This window comes from Cyprinodon tularosa, unplaced genomic scaffold (genome assembly GCF_016077235.1).
Source record: "Cyprinodon tularosa strain WSP-4 unplaced genomic scaffold, ASM1607723v1 ctg230, whole genome shotgun sequence".
Classification (NCBI taxonomy): Eukaryota; Metazoa; Chordata; class Actinopteri; order Cyprinodontiformes; family Cyprinodontidae; genus Cyprinodon; species Cyprinodon tularosa.
The window spans coordinates 1525547-1542597 of NW_024038862.1; the positions used below are offsets into that span (position 1 = coordinate 1525547).

Sequence of the window (17051 nt, forward strand, 5' to 3'; positions counted from 1 at the left end):
TTAAAAAAGCACACACGCAATTTTTTTTCCAGTTAAATTTTGCATATTTATTTTTTTCTTTCAAAAACAACAATTTTCTCACAGTATTTACCTGACATTTGTGGTTACAACTTTTTCTAGTTTTAGGAGTAAATGTCTGCTCTTTTATTTTTATGTGAAAATGAGGGCTGTGGAAAAAAAAAACAATCACAATCCTGCTTTTTATTAATACATGTGAAGTTAGCAACTACAACAGATAAAGAAAAACCCTAAATAAATACCAGGACAATAACAATTCTTTCTTAAAAGAAACATTGTGGCAATAACTTTTTGTAACTTAATGCCCTGGAACAGACAGAACCGACTTGGCGGGCAGTATTTTAAGTTCAATTCAGTTTATTTATTTAGTGCCAATTCACAACATTATTCACAACATATTTCTCCTCTACAACTGCCATGAAGTTTTTGAAGCTTGGCTTGTCGATCATGCAAGCATGGGCACGGGCGTGACGTCAGTGCTACGTGACAGTTTGACAGCCCCTCTGCCGTTTTTTTTTTTTACCTCTGCTGTGTGTGGGTAAGGCGAGCGGCGATCAGTCAAGTTAGTAAAACAAAAAACGCTTAAAAATAAAATATTGTTCACAAGTCAGAAATCACGAGTCTCAGTCGAGTCTGAAGTCCTTTAAATGCAAGTCTAAGTCGAGTCTAAAGTCATTTAATATGCGACTTAAGTGCGACTCGAGTACGAGTCACAAACTCGAGTCCCCATCTCTGCTGACTGGATTCAACAAGAGACACCTTTTTCTGGAAACGTGAGTCCGTTGCCTTAATTCCCTTCTTTAAATCTAAGACACGAATTTCCCACTGAGCCTGAACTAACCACAGAATCTTCCCCTCAACTTTTCAGTCCCGGTTCGACAGTGTCCTGAGTAGGGGTGTAAATAATAATCGTTTTGTATCGATGCATCGATCCAACAGCCGACGATCCGATGCATCGATACGTCCGCAAGAATACCGATGCATGTTTTTTTTTTTCCTCTGGTCTATTTTTATCCATTTGCTCCTGGATGTAATTCTCCCTCCCGTGCTGCGGCGGCGCTAAACCTATTTTACCATCCTACCTCACTTCCTGGTTATACTCTTACAGCAATTTGTTGCAGTGAGCTTGACACTGACATTTTTTATTTATGCTCAATATTGAAGCGTGGTCTGCTTTATACACTGTGGGTCTAGATACGGCCGAGGCGGTGAGGAAGTGGGGGCGAGTTTAGTCCGACGACGGAGGGACATGAGGGCCAAAAGGAGCGGGGATCCAGGTGGAAAAAGGGTCCCAGCGTTTTCGTGCACCTCTTCTTCTAGCGGGTCAAATTTCACAAGTTGTTTTCCGCAATTTCGCTCATAAAAACAAAGCAAGCTGGCCTCCTGTCTGCGGCACTGTTTGCGGTCAGCTACAATTTGGGAGGGGTGCAGCGGAGCGTCTGTGGGGGGGGGGGGGGGGGGGGGGGGGGGGCGTCGACACTCTGGAGCCGAGGTATTGAATTGCACTCATTGCACTGATTTTGTGCAGTATTTTTGGATGCAAGGCCTTTAAGAATCTATAACACAGGGGTATTATTATTTTTCTGTGAATGAGGTTTCAATAGGAATAGGTGGAGTACAACTTTTCTACTTCTGTTATTTGCTGTTGTTTCTAAAAAAAAAAATGCATAACGATATTACAGCTTTCATTGATTTATTTCAAATTTGAAACATTGTCTAGCCTGTAAGGTGTAAAAAAAAAAAAAAAAAAAACCATTAATCGAATCGAATGGTATCGCAGTGTTTTTTTGAGTATCTAAAATAATCGAATCGTTGGGTCAGGAAATCGATACTGAATCGAATCGCTATGATGGATGTGATTTACACCCCTAGTTCTGAGCAGCACTGGACTCCTCTCAACCAACTCTCCATAAACTCTGTTAAACTTTTCCCTGGTCTCTCTGTTTGATCTTCTGCATGTGGGTCAGAGCTTTAGATAAAATCATGACAGAACACTCTGGCCAAACCGTTGACCCCGCAGAAGCCATTCAGAGAGCCATTAACCAGCAGCAAGCTGCTTTGTCCAGACACGACAACACCCTGGTTGATCTGGTCAATCAGCAGACTGAATTGAATCGCTGTGTTACCGACCTAACCAAGGCTGTCCGTTTTTCCTTCCAGGCTTCGGGCCGAGCCGGCGAGCTAGCCCCGCAGCAAGCTAACCAAGCCGTTTTTCCTTCCCCCCATTCTGAGTGTCAGCTGGCTAATCCTCTCAGGTTTGTAAAATTGTTTGTAGAACTCTGTGAACATTAAGACTGTCAGTGTGAGGGATGGCTTTAAACTTGAAAGTGATTGTGAATATAGTCAGATACTGTTTGCAGCTGCAGATCAAAATGAACAACATAACGCCCTCTGGCTTGAGGATTCTTGCGATGATAAAGGAAGGTTTAAGAGGGGAGGATGGTTGGCCAATGTGTTTGTGAACTCTGTATCTTGAAAATAAAGAGGTATCCCAGAATGCTTCAGACTGCTTCTAAACATTTTGAGGGAAAGAGAGCGCCAGGTTTAGGCATTGCAAATTCAGAACCTCGAAGTTCAAACTTAGAAGGCTCCGGACTACTGGGGGGGGGGGGGGGTTGATTGAAAGAACAAATGTCTCATCATCGGGATTTGCTCCGTGATCAGAGGAAATATTACTTGGCGCAGAACAGTGGTGAAAATTGGAAGTTCAGCTTAATATAATACAACTATGTGAATAGTTCCGTCTGAAATGAATAAAAAACAGTTGTTTTAATGGTTATTGAGTCAGATATGTGGCGGTAGTGTTTGATTTATCTAAAGGTTTTTATCTGTTACTGTGTAAATGAGTTTGGCTGGAATTTAAGGACAGATTCTAATATATCTGCAGCGTGGGAACTATAAATCTGATAGGAGTTTAATTTTTTTATTCTTGTTTTGCACAATATGCTTAACTAAGTATTTTTTGTTGTTGAATATTAGAGATTTAGCAGATATATTTTTATACATACATTGTTTAGATTTACTTATGTATTTCTAACCCTTTTACAGTATAGAAAATCCCTTTATTGTCCCACAATGGGCAAATTTACAGCAGCAGAAAGATTATTGAAAATAGTCACACAAATGAGGACCTTAGAAAAATGTATAAGAATAACATAATAGGGAAGACTTAAAATATAAACAATAAAATACTGTAAAGTGTTTTAACAATATAAAACTGGAGAATTAATAACCAATATGCAGCTATGGACATTTTTACAGTAATGGATATTTGAAAATAGCAGCAACATCAGAGTATGCAAAATGACAGCAGCAGGTTATTTAACTGACTAAGGTTTCTATCATTACATTTGATTTGATTTGTTCCTGCTCCCGCCGGTTGGAATCTTTATTCCACTCTGGATTCTTGTGAGTGTAGTCTTTGTTCGCTTTAATTTTATTTAAAATAAATAAATAAACAAACAGTTTTGAAAACCTCGGTATTGATTCTTTTCCTGCTTTGTGTTTCAACTTTCACGGTTGCTAAGCAACAAACCATACGGCGGTAGAACCCGCCGAAGGGTAGACCTCTTCGATTTTACAGCCAAAACTTTTCCGGCCTCCTTATTTTCAAAGACTTCGAAGGATCCAGTCTAGGTAGACCGCGTCCTTGGAGGATGCAGCCCAGGTTTTCGAACAGAGCCTCTGATTAAGAACAGGGCTGCCCGCACTGATGCGGCTCAGGGATTACGTCACACGGAGCGTCGTGCGCAGTGAAATCAGGACATTTCCTCACTTTCTAAAAAAAACCCGGGACGCCCAGGACAGGACGTGAAATACGGATATGTCCCGGGAAATACGGACGTTTGGTCACCCTATATAAAACCTCACTTAACCTCTGGTGTTGAGGTGAGCAAACAATCCTCTACCTCAAATGATCTGTCTGTGGTGTAACTGCCAACGTCACTCTGTTTACTTTCCATGATTCAATATATCTAAGCCAGGCAGAGGTGGGGAGAGTACCCAAAAATTATACTGAAGTCAAAGTAGTGCTACTTCACTATATTTTTATATATTTTTTTAAAATAGCCTTTAAAGTAATTAATTATCTAAGAGTAAAACATTATTTGATAGAAAGATTTTTTTTTTAAAAACATTATTGCATCTTAGCCCTTGTAGCGGCAGCTAGAAGCAACCGTTAAGGGATTTTTATACCAGCTTTTAAAAATGCAAACAGATTTCTTAACTGAATGTAGTTGGAGGTTATTCTGCAGATAGTATTCAGATTTGTCTCTGCTTTTAACAGAACTAGTTCTACAAACACAAAATGGCCAAAAGGCGATCCACCTCTGACTCTATTTACATAGTCTGATTTCTAACAAGTCCAAAATATTTTTTTAAAGCAACAGTTTTGGGACATCTCTAGCAGCTTCAGTGAAAGGCTTATTCTATTATTTGAGGATACCCTTAAACCTGAACTGCTTTTATGCTTTCAAATAATGCCTTTTAAATTGAAAAGTGTAAAAAGGGATGTAAACACATTTTTAGTTAATTAAAAAAAGACAGCAATATCCAGCAGAGGGAGACACTGGATAATGGTTTTGTGAGAAACCATCAATCGGAAATATTACTTTTTCAGTATTACAGCCTTTTAGGTGAACTAAGCTGTTATATGATTATCAATTTGTTTGAGTGAAATAGATCATAGCTTAATGTAATTATTAATGGGCCATATTGGCATTGCCTGAAAAATGCAGGACCTTAGTGACTAAGTCCAAAGTAACTAATTAATATGGTAACATTATTGTGTAATTCATATTCATTCATATAATTCATTTATATTATTCTAAAGACCTCTCTTGTCCACTGACCTTATTGATATAGTTTCATAGCATTTTAACAGTGATTCTGAAAATACAAAATAATTATTTATCTTTCCAACAGATCTCTGAAAGTTTGGTTCAGGACTAATTGGTGTTTGGAATGTTTACCTTTTCTGTACTTAAACTGCATGAATTTTTATCATAATGTTAAAAATGTATATATAAAATTACATGCTACTGATTGGAGGGGAATTTAAAATTCATGTAGACCTTGTATAGATTAGTACAACGAAAAACAAACCTATTAGATTAAACACAAAAACAAAAGGTGTGGGGTATCTGTAAACAGTTAAATATAAAACATTAACAGTGTAATTATTTCTCATCTGATTCTATATATCTTGGATTAGTCTATGCACTAGGATTTGGTTTCTTTCATAACTAATAATTAAAAAATTTGTATTTTATTTTTCAAGGTTTCATTATTTTAACCCATGACTACATTTTCAACCTGTGTCTTATCTGGATCTCTATCTGTTGTTTTTATTGTGTTTTTATAATGTTTTTTTGTTGTTTGCATTCATGTAAATGTACAGTTGTGATAACTAAGGATAGGTTTTTGGTATATGTTTATTTTGAATTTGAAATTTCTTTTGCCCCAGATGACAAATCTGCTTGGAAAACCGTCTTCATCCCAACAGGACTTTCCTAAGAAAAAGTAATTTATTCAATCCAGGGATGTCTGGTCCTCAGATCCATTGGCAAGGTTAAACTACACTAGAGTAACAAGCTGTCTTGATCCACAGAACATCAAATTGAGGAATGAACAGTTTGTACTTCTACTAAGTGTATTCATTTTAAGTGTATTTTAAAACATGAACACAGTAAAACCCTTTGTTTTTCTTAGTGGTAAAGACTGACATTTAAAACTAATTATTTTTATTCACAACTTCCCAGAGTAAAACCCCATCTGTGCACACGTAGGATTTTATTCTTTGGTTTCTCACTTTTAACATAAACCTCCTTTCCTTCAATGCCTGAACACCGGCAATGGTCAGATCTTGTTTTATAAACCTTATAAAAATTTCTGGACTTGGGTTCCTAGACTAGGCCTCAGAAACACATTACCTCAGAACCTTAGGTGAAAACCTTTTTGGAATCATATCTTCAGTTCCTCAGAACCTCAACTTTCACTTCTTGGGATTCCTGAACTAACATTGAAAACTATCACTCTTCAACCCCTTTTTTCCCCAACCATCTTGGGTCTTCCTCTTTAACCTGCAGAACCACTGACCAAGTTTAAAACGACACTAAAGTACAATGCTGTCTTGATCCGTCATCTGTTGACTTTTAGACCGAAGAGCAACAAGAACTGGAACTTCAGCTTCGACTCTCTCATTTCAGGGAATTTCTTCTGTCTTGGTGCAGTTTCCAATCCTGGCCTGTTCCTCCTTCCGAGGATGAAAAGTTAAGCAATTTGAGGAAGGACCCAGAGATATTTATCCATTCCCAAAATGCACGCCTCTTTTTCTACTTTAACCAGTCCAAGGGGGAAACTTCATCAGGGTGTGTTAAGATTCTTTCTAACCAATCAGAAGCTTTGGTTCACTGCTGTCTGATACAAGTACTTGTGCTTGCGCTTCACAAATGTAACCAGTCTGGAACCTTCTATGACAACAATTTCCCAACCCTATTATGTACAAAGCTACTTCCCTTTTTGGAACAGAGCACCTCTGACCTTTGCATTACTCCACTGATTTTTTTTGCGAAAACTTTCAAAATGCTGATGGCCAGTTACTCTTAGATCATACTTATATAATGGGAAAACAGTTCGTTTTGAATGCCATGCCTCTTGAAACAGAAAAAAAGTCATATATTACTGATTACAGCCCTTATTACAGTAAAAAGCATGTTTATTTGGCTTATCCAATGCTGTTTAAAGTCAGGAGACTCCAAAGCACATAACCCCAAATCCAGTCATTCACTCAATCGCACACTGATTGAGGGAAACTATGTTGTAGCCACCATCTGACCACCTTTAATATGGTGAAGTGCCTTGCCCAAGTACACAACAACAAAGACAGATAGGTGAGGTTTGAAGTTGGGTTGTAGGTCAAACTTTTGTATCCTACGCTACTGTCACCCCATTGACTGAAGCTTTTCAATTAAAAAAAACATATCATAGTATGTAGATTTGCATGTGTTACACTGAGTACATGTCACAAAATTATGTATTTTTGATCATGTCTTGTGAAGTGCGCTTTGCCAGTACACTGCCTCATGTCAAGCAAAGGATTGTGGGTTTCTGTATCGCTTCTCACAGTATCTATGAACGTAACATTCTAATGTCAACTGAACAGGCAAACAAAAGCATCCTGCTTCCTCCTCCTAGCTCCGTTCTTATTTCTAGCACTACTAAGATACGGTTTATCATGGCGAGCACTGATGCACTTTGACTTTGGTATAGGTGTCCTACCAATTTCGCCATTCAGAAGGAGACAGAGACTTTCTTTTAAAAAAAATCAGTCCGTTAACATTCAAGGTCTTCCAATATCTTGATCCCTCATAGCTCTCAGATCTCCTACAGATTGCTGATCCTCCCATACTCTCAGATCTTCCTCCTCCATTCACCTTATTGAGCCTCCCACCTACCTTGTCACCATGGGAAGAAAAGCTTTCTCCTGCTCTGCTCCCAAACTCTGTAGTTCACTCCCTCCTTATAATTGTAATATTGATACTTTAGCTCTGTTTAAATCATATAAAACTCAACTATTAAATAGAGCGTATCTAATTTCCTGTCCTTTTTTAATGTCCGGTATTGTTGAGCTTCTTGTACAGTACACTTCAGTGTAATGGAAGATGCTTTAAATAAAATGTGTTATTATTATTATTATTATTGTTATATTTGGATTGATTTGTGACATGCAATTAAAATGATAAAACAAAAACAGCTGATTTTTTCTATTTATTTAATTCACATCACAAAAGACATCTTTAAAGGAAATTAGGGGAGCACTTTACAGTAAAAACTAAGTATTTGCCTTTAAAACAATATTAAACCTCTACAGTAGCGCAGCAGAGGATAAAGGGTTAATAATTCAACACAAAGAGAGCTTTTTTTGCGTGAGACTTAGAAGTCCTTCAGAGCATTTTGTCCTGGAGTGTCCTTCCAGGTAGGAGGCCAGGAGTTCTTGATGCTTGGTCTGTCCTTCACAGTGTTGTAGTAAGCTGCCAGTTTAGGGAAGTGCTCCTCATTCAAGCTGCAGACAGAAGAGGATGTTGTATCATCTTTCCTGCTATTATTCTATTCATTTTGAAGTGATTTGAAAAGATTTAGTTACCCAAAGCGGAAGAGAAAAGCGATGACTGGGAAGACGATGACGTCAGCCAGAGTAAAGCTTTTCCCTGCAAGGTATGGACCGGTTTTCTACAAGAGCACAACACAACAAAAGATATTTAAGAGTATGCATAACAGCAGTGGCTGTTAAATCATTGCAATCTTTACCATACCAGGAGTGAAAATAAAAAGATTACAAAGAATGGCAAGATCAGAGATTTTTGCAGAGGATCTTGTTTACCTGCAGGTATCCCTCCCACAGTTTGACCTCAGCCTTGAGCTCCTCTGTGTTCCTCTTCTGGGCTGAGTCATGCCTCTCGTTTTCTGGGACGAACCGAGTGTAGAAGAGTGATTGTGCTAACGAGAGAAAAAAAAAACAGTGAGCTTCAGTGAATACCTGGTATGACAAATATCAGCTCATGCAAGCTGATTGCAGCCATTTCCTCTTAAGCAACACAGATAGGGATCGGGGAGGTCAATCAAGGAAGGAGGCCAAGAATGGGGGCAAACTTAACTTTTCTTTCCTTGACCCATGACCCAGTGAAATGGGATCAAATATCTCATGATTTTAACCTTGCTTACTTTAGCTGAACTGATCATGAGAGTCGTGAGGGATTAAAATTTAACCCGGTAACATTGTGATTGTGGCATGACCTGGTTTGCTCTTAAAATCGTACAAGGCATGTGTTTTGAACAAGCTGGATCCTCACGAGGAAGGAAGGAACAGCTGATGTAACGCTGCCCCCCCAAGGATGCAGAATAAAAATCCCACTTGATTTAAGGTTGCAGGCGCAATATTTGGTGTTGCTTTAGTAACCCAGACCTAAGGGAACCAGAGCTAAATGTTTATCCATAAGAGGCATGCTTATGGACAAACATGGAACAAAATTTAAGCTTCTGCTGCACAGAAGTCAAATACCTTTAATACTTTTCACTTCAAGCTGGGCTTACCGATTTTCTGGAAAAGTGTAAGCCCCTCAAACATGCGCTGGTACATCAGTGCGCTCTCAGCTTTGTTGTCAGGCGCCAGCTTGTTTCCTTGGGACTTGAACTGCTCCTGTTATTGGAGAAAAAGAACAACAAGTTATGATAGAGGCTCTGGTTTCAGCTCCCTCCGTGGTGTATGGTTTCTCTTTGTTTGCTTCTGAATGCAAACAAGAAACACACTCCACACCACTGTCTTGTTTGTGGCATATGGCTGCATAAAACTTTAACAAGGTTCTCACCTCCAGGTAAATACAAGCACCATATGACTCGTTCAGGACAACGTCTCCATGTTTGAAGGCTGGAAGCTTCAAGACAGAAAGGATAAGGTTTAAAATCAGAGGATTGTTTCTGCAAACTTATCTGGATCCTAAATGTGTGCATTAAAGAAATTAAATTTAATTTCTGGTTCAAATAAACCTACCTGAGCCCTGGGATTGATGGCAGTGACTTCCTTCGACTTGTGCTCCCCTTTTTCAAAGGACAGCATTTTGCTGTTGTAGCCCTGCAGATTCTTCTCCTCCAGTGCGATCATGACCCTCCAGCAGGGAGGAGAGCCGGAGCCCCACAAAAGAGTCATGTCCTTGGCCATAGTTGCAGAGTGAGCAGTGAATTCCCAGCAGTAACAAAAGGGGGAGAGTGAGGAGTGAGTCTGAAAGGCTTTGCACGTCTGCTTATATAACAGCCTCCAACCCTCAAAAACCGGATTGGTGGAAGTAAGTCCCATCCCATGTTTGTGATATCATCAAAGATTAGTTACTCTAGGAAGTTAAGATAGTTCAAAATCCATTTAAACATGTTTAAGTGCTCTACTTTGTAGCGTTAGGCTGTAAGTTACACTAACTATGTCTATTTGAATTTTATTTAAATATCAAATGGGCTAAAACACGCAGGATGTTTCTAAAAGCAAGTGAGCAGGAGGGAATTATCTTGCTTTGTGTTGCAGATCATTATTTCTTATTTAAGAAGAACATTTTAAATTGAAAAGAAAAAGAACAAATATTTAAGGGTGCCAAGAATGTCACAGCATGATGTAATGACAAATGTAGGCAAATGACCATGCCTGGTGTGTTTTTTTCCATGCTGCTGCAGCAGCTGCTTTTCTGTTGCAAGGGTGTTCCCTTCTGGAACTATTACTACTTCTGAAGGCTCATTGTGACTCAGCACTTTTCATTCACCTTTGCACAGAGTGGAAATTAGCCAAATTCACAACTACATTCCTTCTGAGCGCAGCCTGCGCTAATAAAACAACTGTGTTATCCAGATAAAAACATTTGCATTCATTTTAATTGGGTAAATTTTAATCGATACTGTCAAGTAAACTTTTGTCAAATAAAAAGTGGAAGGACGCATGAAATTTTGGTTAAATGCCAATTAATTTCTCTAATATTCTTTATAAAATTAGCTGTGATTTTAATCAATAATTGTTATAATGCAGTTTTTCTGGGCTGTCTCAGTTCTTTAAAAATAAGCATTGATTTGGATTTTTAAAAAAAATTCAATCTTTCATTAAAAGTGGGATGTAAAAATTTGTCCGTTTCTAATTGTTAATTAGAGCAAAGACAATATTCATGAATCAGGAATGACTGCTTTTAAGCAAAACAGCTCAGTTTGATATAAGTTTAAGATAATAAGTTTTAATGAATTTTTTAATGAGTTTTTCAGTCTTCATAAACTACCCAAGGTTAGATATAACATTAAACTCTTGATCCAACTCCAAGAACCCCAAACCAGGAGAGACGCTCTGGATCCTTTTAAGCAAATACAACAAAATCTAAATCTCAAAATAAGACGTTCCGAATCTTCTGATAAGATGTTCTGGTCTGAGAAGCTAACTGGCAAAGAAAACTTTATTGTTTAAACCCTAATTTATCGTTTCGTCCTCTTTTTTCTCAAATAAGAAATATAACTTATAGCTATGAAGTGATGCTTTTCTATTTACTGCAGAGTGAGGTCTAAAAATATGATTTTCATATACCAGAAAAGAAACAATAAGGGAATAATAATTATCATAACCTGCATGCTACAAAGTCTGGCTGAATTGTAGCATTAGCAATGTTAAAACTGAGCTTGTTAAAACTGAAATGGCCTGCTTGTCACTCAATATAGAAAATGTCTGTATTTTCTTGTAATATTTTACAGGTGCTGGTCATAAAATTAGAATATCATGAAAAAGTAGATTGATTTCAGTAATTCCATTTAAAAAGTGAAACTTGTATATTATATTCATACATTACATACAAACTCATATATTTCAGATGTTTATTTTGTTTAACTTTGATGATTACAAATGACAACAAATGAAAATCTCAAATTTATCATATCAGAAAATTAGAATATTACTGAAGACCAATAAAAACAAAGGATTTATAGAAATGTTGGCCAACTGAAAAGTATGAACATTAAAAGTATGAGCATGTACAGCACTCAGTATTTAGTTGGGCCTCCTTTGGCCTGTATTACTGCAGCAATGCGGCGTGGCATGGAGTCGATCAGTCTGTGGCACTGCTCAGGTGTTATGATAGCCCAGGTTGCTCTAATAGTGGCTTTTAGCTCTTCTGAATTGTTGGGTCTGGTGTATTGCATCTTCTTCTTCACAATACCCCATAGATTTTCTATGGGGTTAAGGTCAGGAGAGTTTGCTGGCCAATTAAGAACAGGGATACCATGGTCCTTCAACCAGGTACTGGTAGCTTTGGCACTGTGTGCAGGTGCCAAGTCCTGTTGGAAAATGAAATCTGCATCTCCAAGAAGTTGGTCAGCTGCAGGAAGCATGAAGTGCTCTAAAACTTCCTGGTATGTGGCTGCGTTGACCCTGGACCTCAGAAAACACAATGGACCAACACCAGCAGATGACATGGCACCCCAAACCATCACTGACTGTGGAAACTTTACACTGGACTTCAAGCAACGTGGATGAAGTGCCTCTCTTCTTTTCCTCCAGACTCTGGGACCTTGATTTCCAAAGGAAATGCAAAATTTACTTTCATCAGAGAACATGACTTTGGACCACTCACCAGCAGTCCAGTCCTGTTTCTCTTTAGCCCAGGCAAGACGCTTCTGACGCTGTCTGTGGTTCAAGAGTGGCTTGACACAAGGAATGCGACAGCAGAAACCCATGTCTTTCATACGTCTGTGTGTGGTGGTTCTTGAAGCACTCACTCCAGCTGCAGTCCACTCTTTGTGAATCTCCCCCACATTTTTGAATGGGTTTTGTTTCACAATCCTCTCCAGGGTGCGGTTATCTCTCTTGCTTGTACACTTTTTTCGACCACATCTTTTCCTTCCCTTCGCCTCTCTATTAATGTGCTTGGACACTGAGCTCTGTGAACAGCCAGCCTCTTTAGCGATGACCTTTTGTGTCTTGCCCTCCTTGTGCAAGGTGTCGATGGTCGTCTTTTGGACAACTGTCAAGTCAGCAGTCTTCCCCATGATTGTGTAGCCTATAGAACTAGACTGAAAGACCATTTAAAGGCTTTTGCAGGTGGTTTGAGTTAATTAGCTGATTAGAGTGTGGCACCAGGGGCCATCAATTTTGAACCTTTTCACAATATTCTAATTTTCTGATATGATGAATTTGAGATTTTCATTTGTTGTCATTTGTCATCATCAAAATTAAACAAAATAAACATCTGAAATATATGAGTTTGTATGTAATGTATGAATATAATATACAAGTTTCACTTTTTAAATGGAATTACTGAAATCAATCTACTTTTTCATGATATTCTAATTTTATGACCAGCACCTGTAGTTTGCTTAAATAGTTTTACTTGCGTGCAAATTCCTGGGAATTGCATGCCAAAGGAAATAAACAACATTCACATTCTTTGTTCACCAGTTACTGGTTGCAGAAAGCAATGTGTGGATCAGGAAAAGAGAAATTTATCACCAATTTAACAGAGTCGGTTTTTCTAATCACTTACCCTGCTTTTTTATTTTGGTCTAACAGAGGCTGAAAATGTGAAAGAAAAACACAGGAGCGCTCACAAGACAAAAATGATTTCCTGAATTCCTTTTTTTTTCAGCAAAGCTGCCAGAGGGAGATTTCTGCTTAATCATCTACTTTAAATCTAAGAAGGTTAAAGAAAACCTGAACCTATGTGGACTTATTTTGTCTGAGAATTTTTCCCCGCCACATCTCCTGACATTTTTCCCTTTGTTACTAGGAGACAATCTGTGACTTCATCATATGCTGACTCTACCTACCAAGCCCTCTGAGAATTTGCTATGAGTGCATGACAAGGCTTTTTCTTATTTTGTTCTTCTTTTTCATTCTTTCTTGCTAAACAAAACAGGCAACATGAAGCATGTATATATTTTGTAAAAAAATAAATAAAAAAACCACATATGTAAAGTCCAAATATTATTTATGACCCTTATTTGTTTTCAGTAAGTTTGATTAATCGATGTGTAATTCAAGGCTTTTATCGTTTTATGAACAAAGTGCAGCCATAAACAGGGAGATGGAGGGTTTTGTGCACCACCCTGTTCAAATAAAAGCTGAATGAATGGGAGAATAGAGTTCATAATGTTGGTTTGTTCTCCTGTGCACACAGTAAACCTTGGCATTATTTATTTTAACCACTGAATCATGAGATTCAACAAAGTTGGAGATTAGAACGTATTTGAAAAATAAAGCTTTTGCTTAAGTGCATCACCAGAGCCAACCCAAGGTTGGTTGGAATGGATTTAGGGACGTACTTACTGATAAGCCCATTTAGGAACCAAAAGCCCACTTGACCTCCCTTTTTATTATGCATTTAACAAAACTTATAATGGACTTAAGTATAAAATAACAATTGATTAAATTTTTTTATTTAATGCAATTTTTCTGTGCTCAACAATCACACCAATCATTTGGCAAAACTAAGGAAAGAACATCTGACTCAGATATTGAGTGCAGGCTATACGTTCCCTTCTATCCACCATAGATATGGCATTAGTTTGATGTCAATATTTAGTGCAAAACATCTTAGTTTACCATTGATGTATCCATTGAGTGCTGTGAAATTTTTTTTTTTAAATAAAAAGCTTCATTACTATCAAGTGGTTATTTACTGTCAGGTGTGATTTATGGAATGAATCTCTATGTGTAGAAAACCAGACGTCTATCTTCTGTCATCTTTGGAATAATTATGTCGGTCAGAAGTGGAAATGTGAAGTCTTCCTGAAAAGCCGACTGAGTTTTAGTTTTATTTAACAGCAATTTTAATGCAAATTTTTAGCCATCACTGTGGTGAATTGCTGGAAAAGTTTCAAATCATAGGTTATTTTTCCAATTTTCTTTATAGCGCCAAATATTTTTTGGAAACACTGTTCTGTAATTCAGAATAAATGTTTAATGTCATTATTCTTCTACAACTTTTTGCTGTATCACTTACTCTACTATTTTACCCTGTTTGAGGTATTGCCTCAATTTAGGAATATAAAAGTGCGTAGTTATCATGAGTTACAAGCTCAGAAAAGGTTATAAAAGGTTTCACCTTTGCACTTCAAGTTACAAAATGCATAAAGATAAAAGTAATTAAAACTGACAGATGTACATCTGACCATAATAAACTTTAGAATTAAATAGTCATACTATCAGCATAACTTCCAAACTATGTAAGCTTTTTTTCTGTTTTTGTTTCAAAACTGAACTTGGTATGTATATGAGTCCCTTTGCGTGCTCTTAGCTGGTAGGTGGCTCTAAGCAGCTGCACATTTGGCCACCATTTAATCCTTAAGTACATATCTAGCCAACACCAATGGATCCCTGCAGGCTAAACTGTTGGGGAAATGCACTGATTAATGAGGGCAGTCTATATCATTGTGAAGAGAGGCAGAAACCAAACTATTAAAGCCAGCTTATTTCTCAAAGTGACACAGAATAAAGTGCATCAAACAGATTGACTGGAAAAAAGCAACTCATTGAACATTACATGCAAAAAAGAAAAAAACCCTCTGAGATTTATGCAAAGTCATGACAACACATGAGATTGGAGCAAACTAATGGGCCCTGCCATTTAGGTCAACGCCCACTTTCTAACCTGTCTGACCAGAAATATCACTGTTCCTCACACGCAACAGTCTCTGGGCGCACCTTACACTGCATTACTGATTGTTTTATTGCAGCAGGATGGACCAGTTTGATAAATTGATTGCCAGATAGAAAAATAAATGTAGAATACAACTTAATAACTTCTTCTTTAAATATAAGCTGATGGAGTACTGTATGATATATTTATTTAATTAGCAGAAATTACTAAGTAACACGAATAGTATGATTACACACACGCTAATATTCCTATCCATTCAAAAGGGATGCAAAACACAGATTTATCTTCACAAAGCCTCAGAAGGGCAAGATTTACGTACAAAATGTAAAGCTGTTCATGAAATTCTGTTTTGTTTTTTGTTGTTGGCATTCATATAAATATACTTGTGTGATAACTTAGTATACCAGTCAAACTACTGGTTTTTGGTGTATGTCTATTTTGAATTTATAGCCCCCCTGGAGAAAACTCCACCAACCGCCACTTGGTTAGGTGTTTCGATCAAGAACCCAGAGGGCAGGCTGTGGGGATCAAACCGAGTATTTGCAACCTTCTCAGAGCACAGCTGCATTGCTCTAACCCACCAGGCCAACACTCCCCAGGTAACCTAAGACACTGCATTTGTGTTATTGTTTTTTTGTTTTGTTTTTTTTTTAAGGTAGATGCTCTAAGTGTTGTATTATGTTCCTCGTTTGAGTCATCTTTGTGGGGTTTTTTTTTACATTAATCTCAAATTGGTTCAGAACCTGCCTTTATTATCAACACATTGACCTTTGTCGGATCATTGCTTATCTTCCAGCTGCTGATGCAATAATGACTTCACTCCTCAAAACCAACATAAAGAAGATCTGACACATTCTGCTGTTGTACGTACAGTAGGGTCTGCTGTCAAGGCAGACACTTAGGTGCTGCACATCTTTTACTGAATACCCTTTTCTTATTATCCAATGATCATTTTTTAAACTATCCAATTTTTCCTGAAAACAATTTTCTTTGGTAACATTTAAGATTAGAAAGACAATACTGTATCTGTTGCTTACCTTATAACTGTCTCAATGTCAAATAATATGAAACTTCTTCAGATAGTTAGACAAAACATAGGTTGGTTTGACACTTAACCTGCACTCCAATTTCAAATTGTTGATTGGTAAAGCTTAGATTATGATTACATAAACTCATAACCCTTCATAATGTTTGTGTTTAACAACCAGCTAATATACTGAAGAGAGAACATCCACAGATAGAGTATGCATTATAGTCTAAGTTCCGAAATGGCTAAAGGAGTCACATGCATCTTCTCAAAAGCTTTTAAACTGGTTTAATTCTATGCGAATATCCGACCAACATACCATTCTAGAAATGAATGTTTTCAGATTTTATTCTGATTGTAATATTAATCCTACAAGTTGTGGTTTATTTTTATACCAGTGACTCCGTTTGAAATGTCGATAATCCACCCATTTTCTGTCATGCTTATCCCAAGTGGGGTTGCTGGTGCCGTTTTCGAGCTGTCTATGGACGAGAGGTGGGGTACATCCTGGAAAGGTTGCCGGTCTATCACAGGGCAACACAGAGACAAACACCTAAGGAGAATTTAGAGAAGCCAATTAACCTAACAGTCACATTTTTTGGACTGTGGTAGGAAGCCGGAGTACCCGGAGAGAACCCACGCATGCACAGGGAGAACATGCAAACTCCATGCAGATAAACCCCAACCCGGGAATCAAACCCAGAACCTTCTTGCTGCAAGGCAGCAGTGCTACCCACAAATGTTTTTGTTTGTGTCTGAGTAATTGCTGTTTAGAGGGCATTTCTCCCAAATCTTAATGTTTGTTATCCTGCAATGTGTTAAAAAATCCAAATATCACGCTG

The 17051-nt window shown here is 37.8% G+C and overlaps 1 protein-coding gene across 1 annotated transcript; it reads right to left on the reverse strand.

Moving 5' to 3' along the window:
• Positions 1–7772: 7772 nt before the first annotated feature.
• On the reverse strand, positions 7773–9805 carry LOC119784661 (glutathione S-transferase A-like). Its single transcript, XM_038286838.1, has 6 exons — positions 9566–9805; positions 9384–9449; positions 9109–9214; positions 8399–8514; positions 8162–8247; positions 7773–8080 (listed from the first exon to the last, which is right to left on the reverse strand). The coding sequence occupies exons 1-6, from the start codon at positions 9731–9733 to the stop codon at positions 7951–7953; spliced, it is 672 nt and encodes a 223-aa protein (XP_038142766.1). The 5' UTR covers positions 9734–9805; the 3' UTR covers positions 7773–7950.
• Between the last annotated feature and the right edge of the window lie 7246 nt (positions 9806–17051).

Excerpts from the sequence above, each read along its gene's own strand:
- LOC119784661 (XM_038286838.1), bottom strand. The coding sequence starts at position 9,733 with ATGGCCAAGGACATGACTCTTTTGTGGGGCTCCGGCTCTCCTCCCTGC. Across the intron at positions 8,515-9,108 it reads TACACTTTTCCAGAAAATCG|CACAATCACTCTTCTACACT; the intron begins GTAAGCCCAGCT and ends TTCTCTCGTTAG. Across the intron at positions 8,248-8,398 it reads TGTGGGAGGGATACCTGCAG|AAAACCGGTCCATACCTTGC; the intron begins GTAAACAAGATC and ends GTGCTCTTGTAG.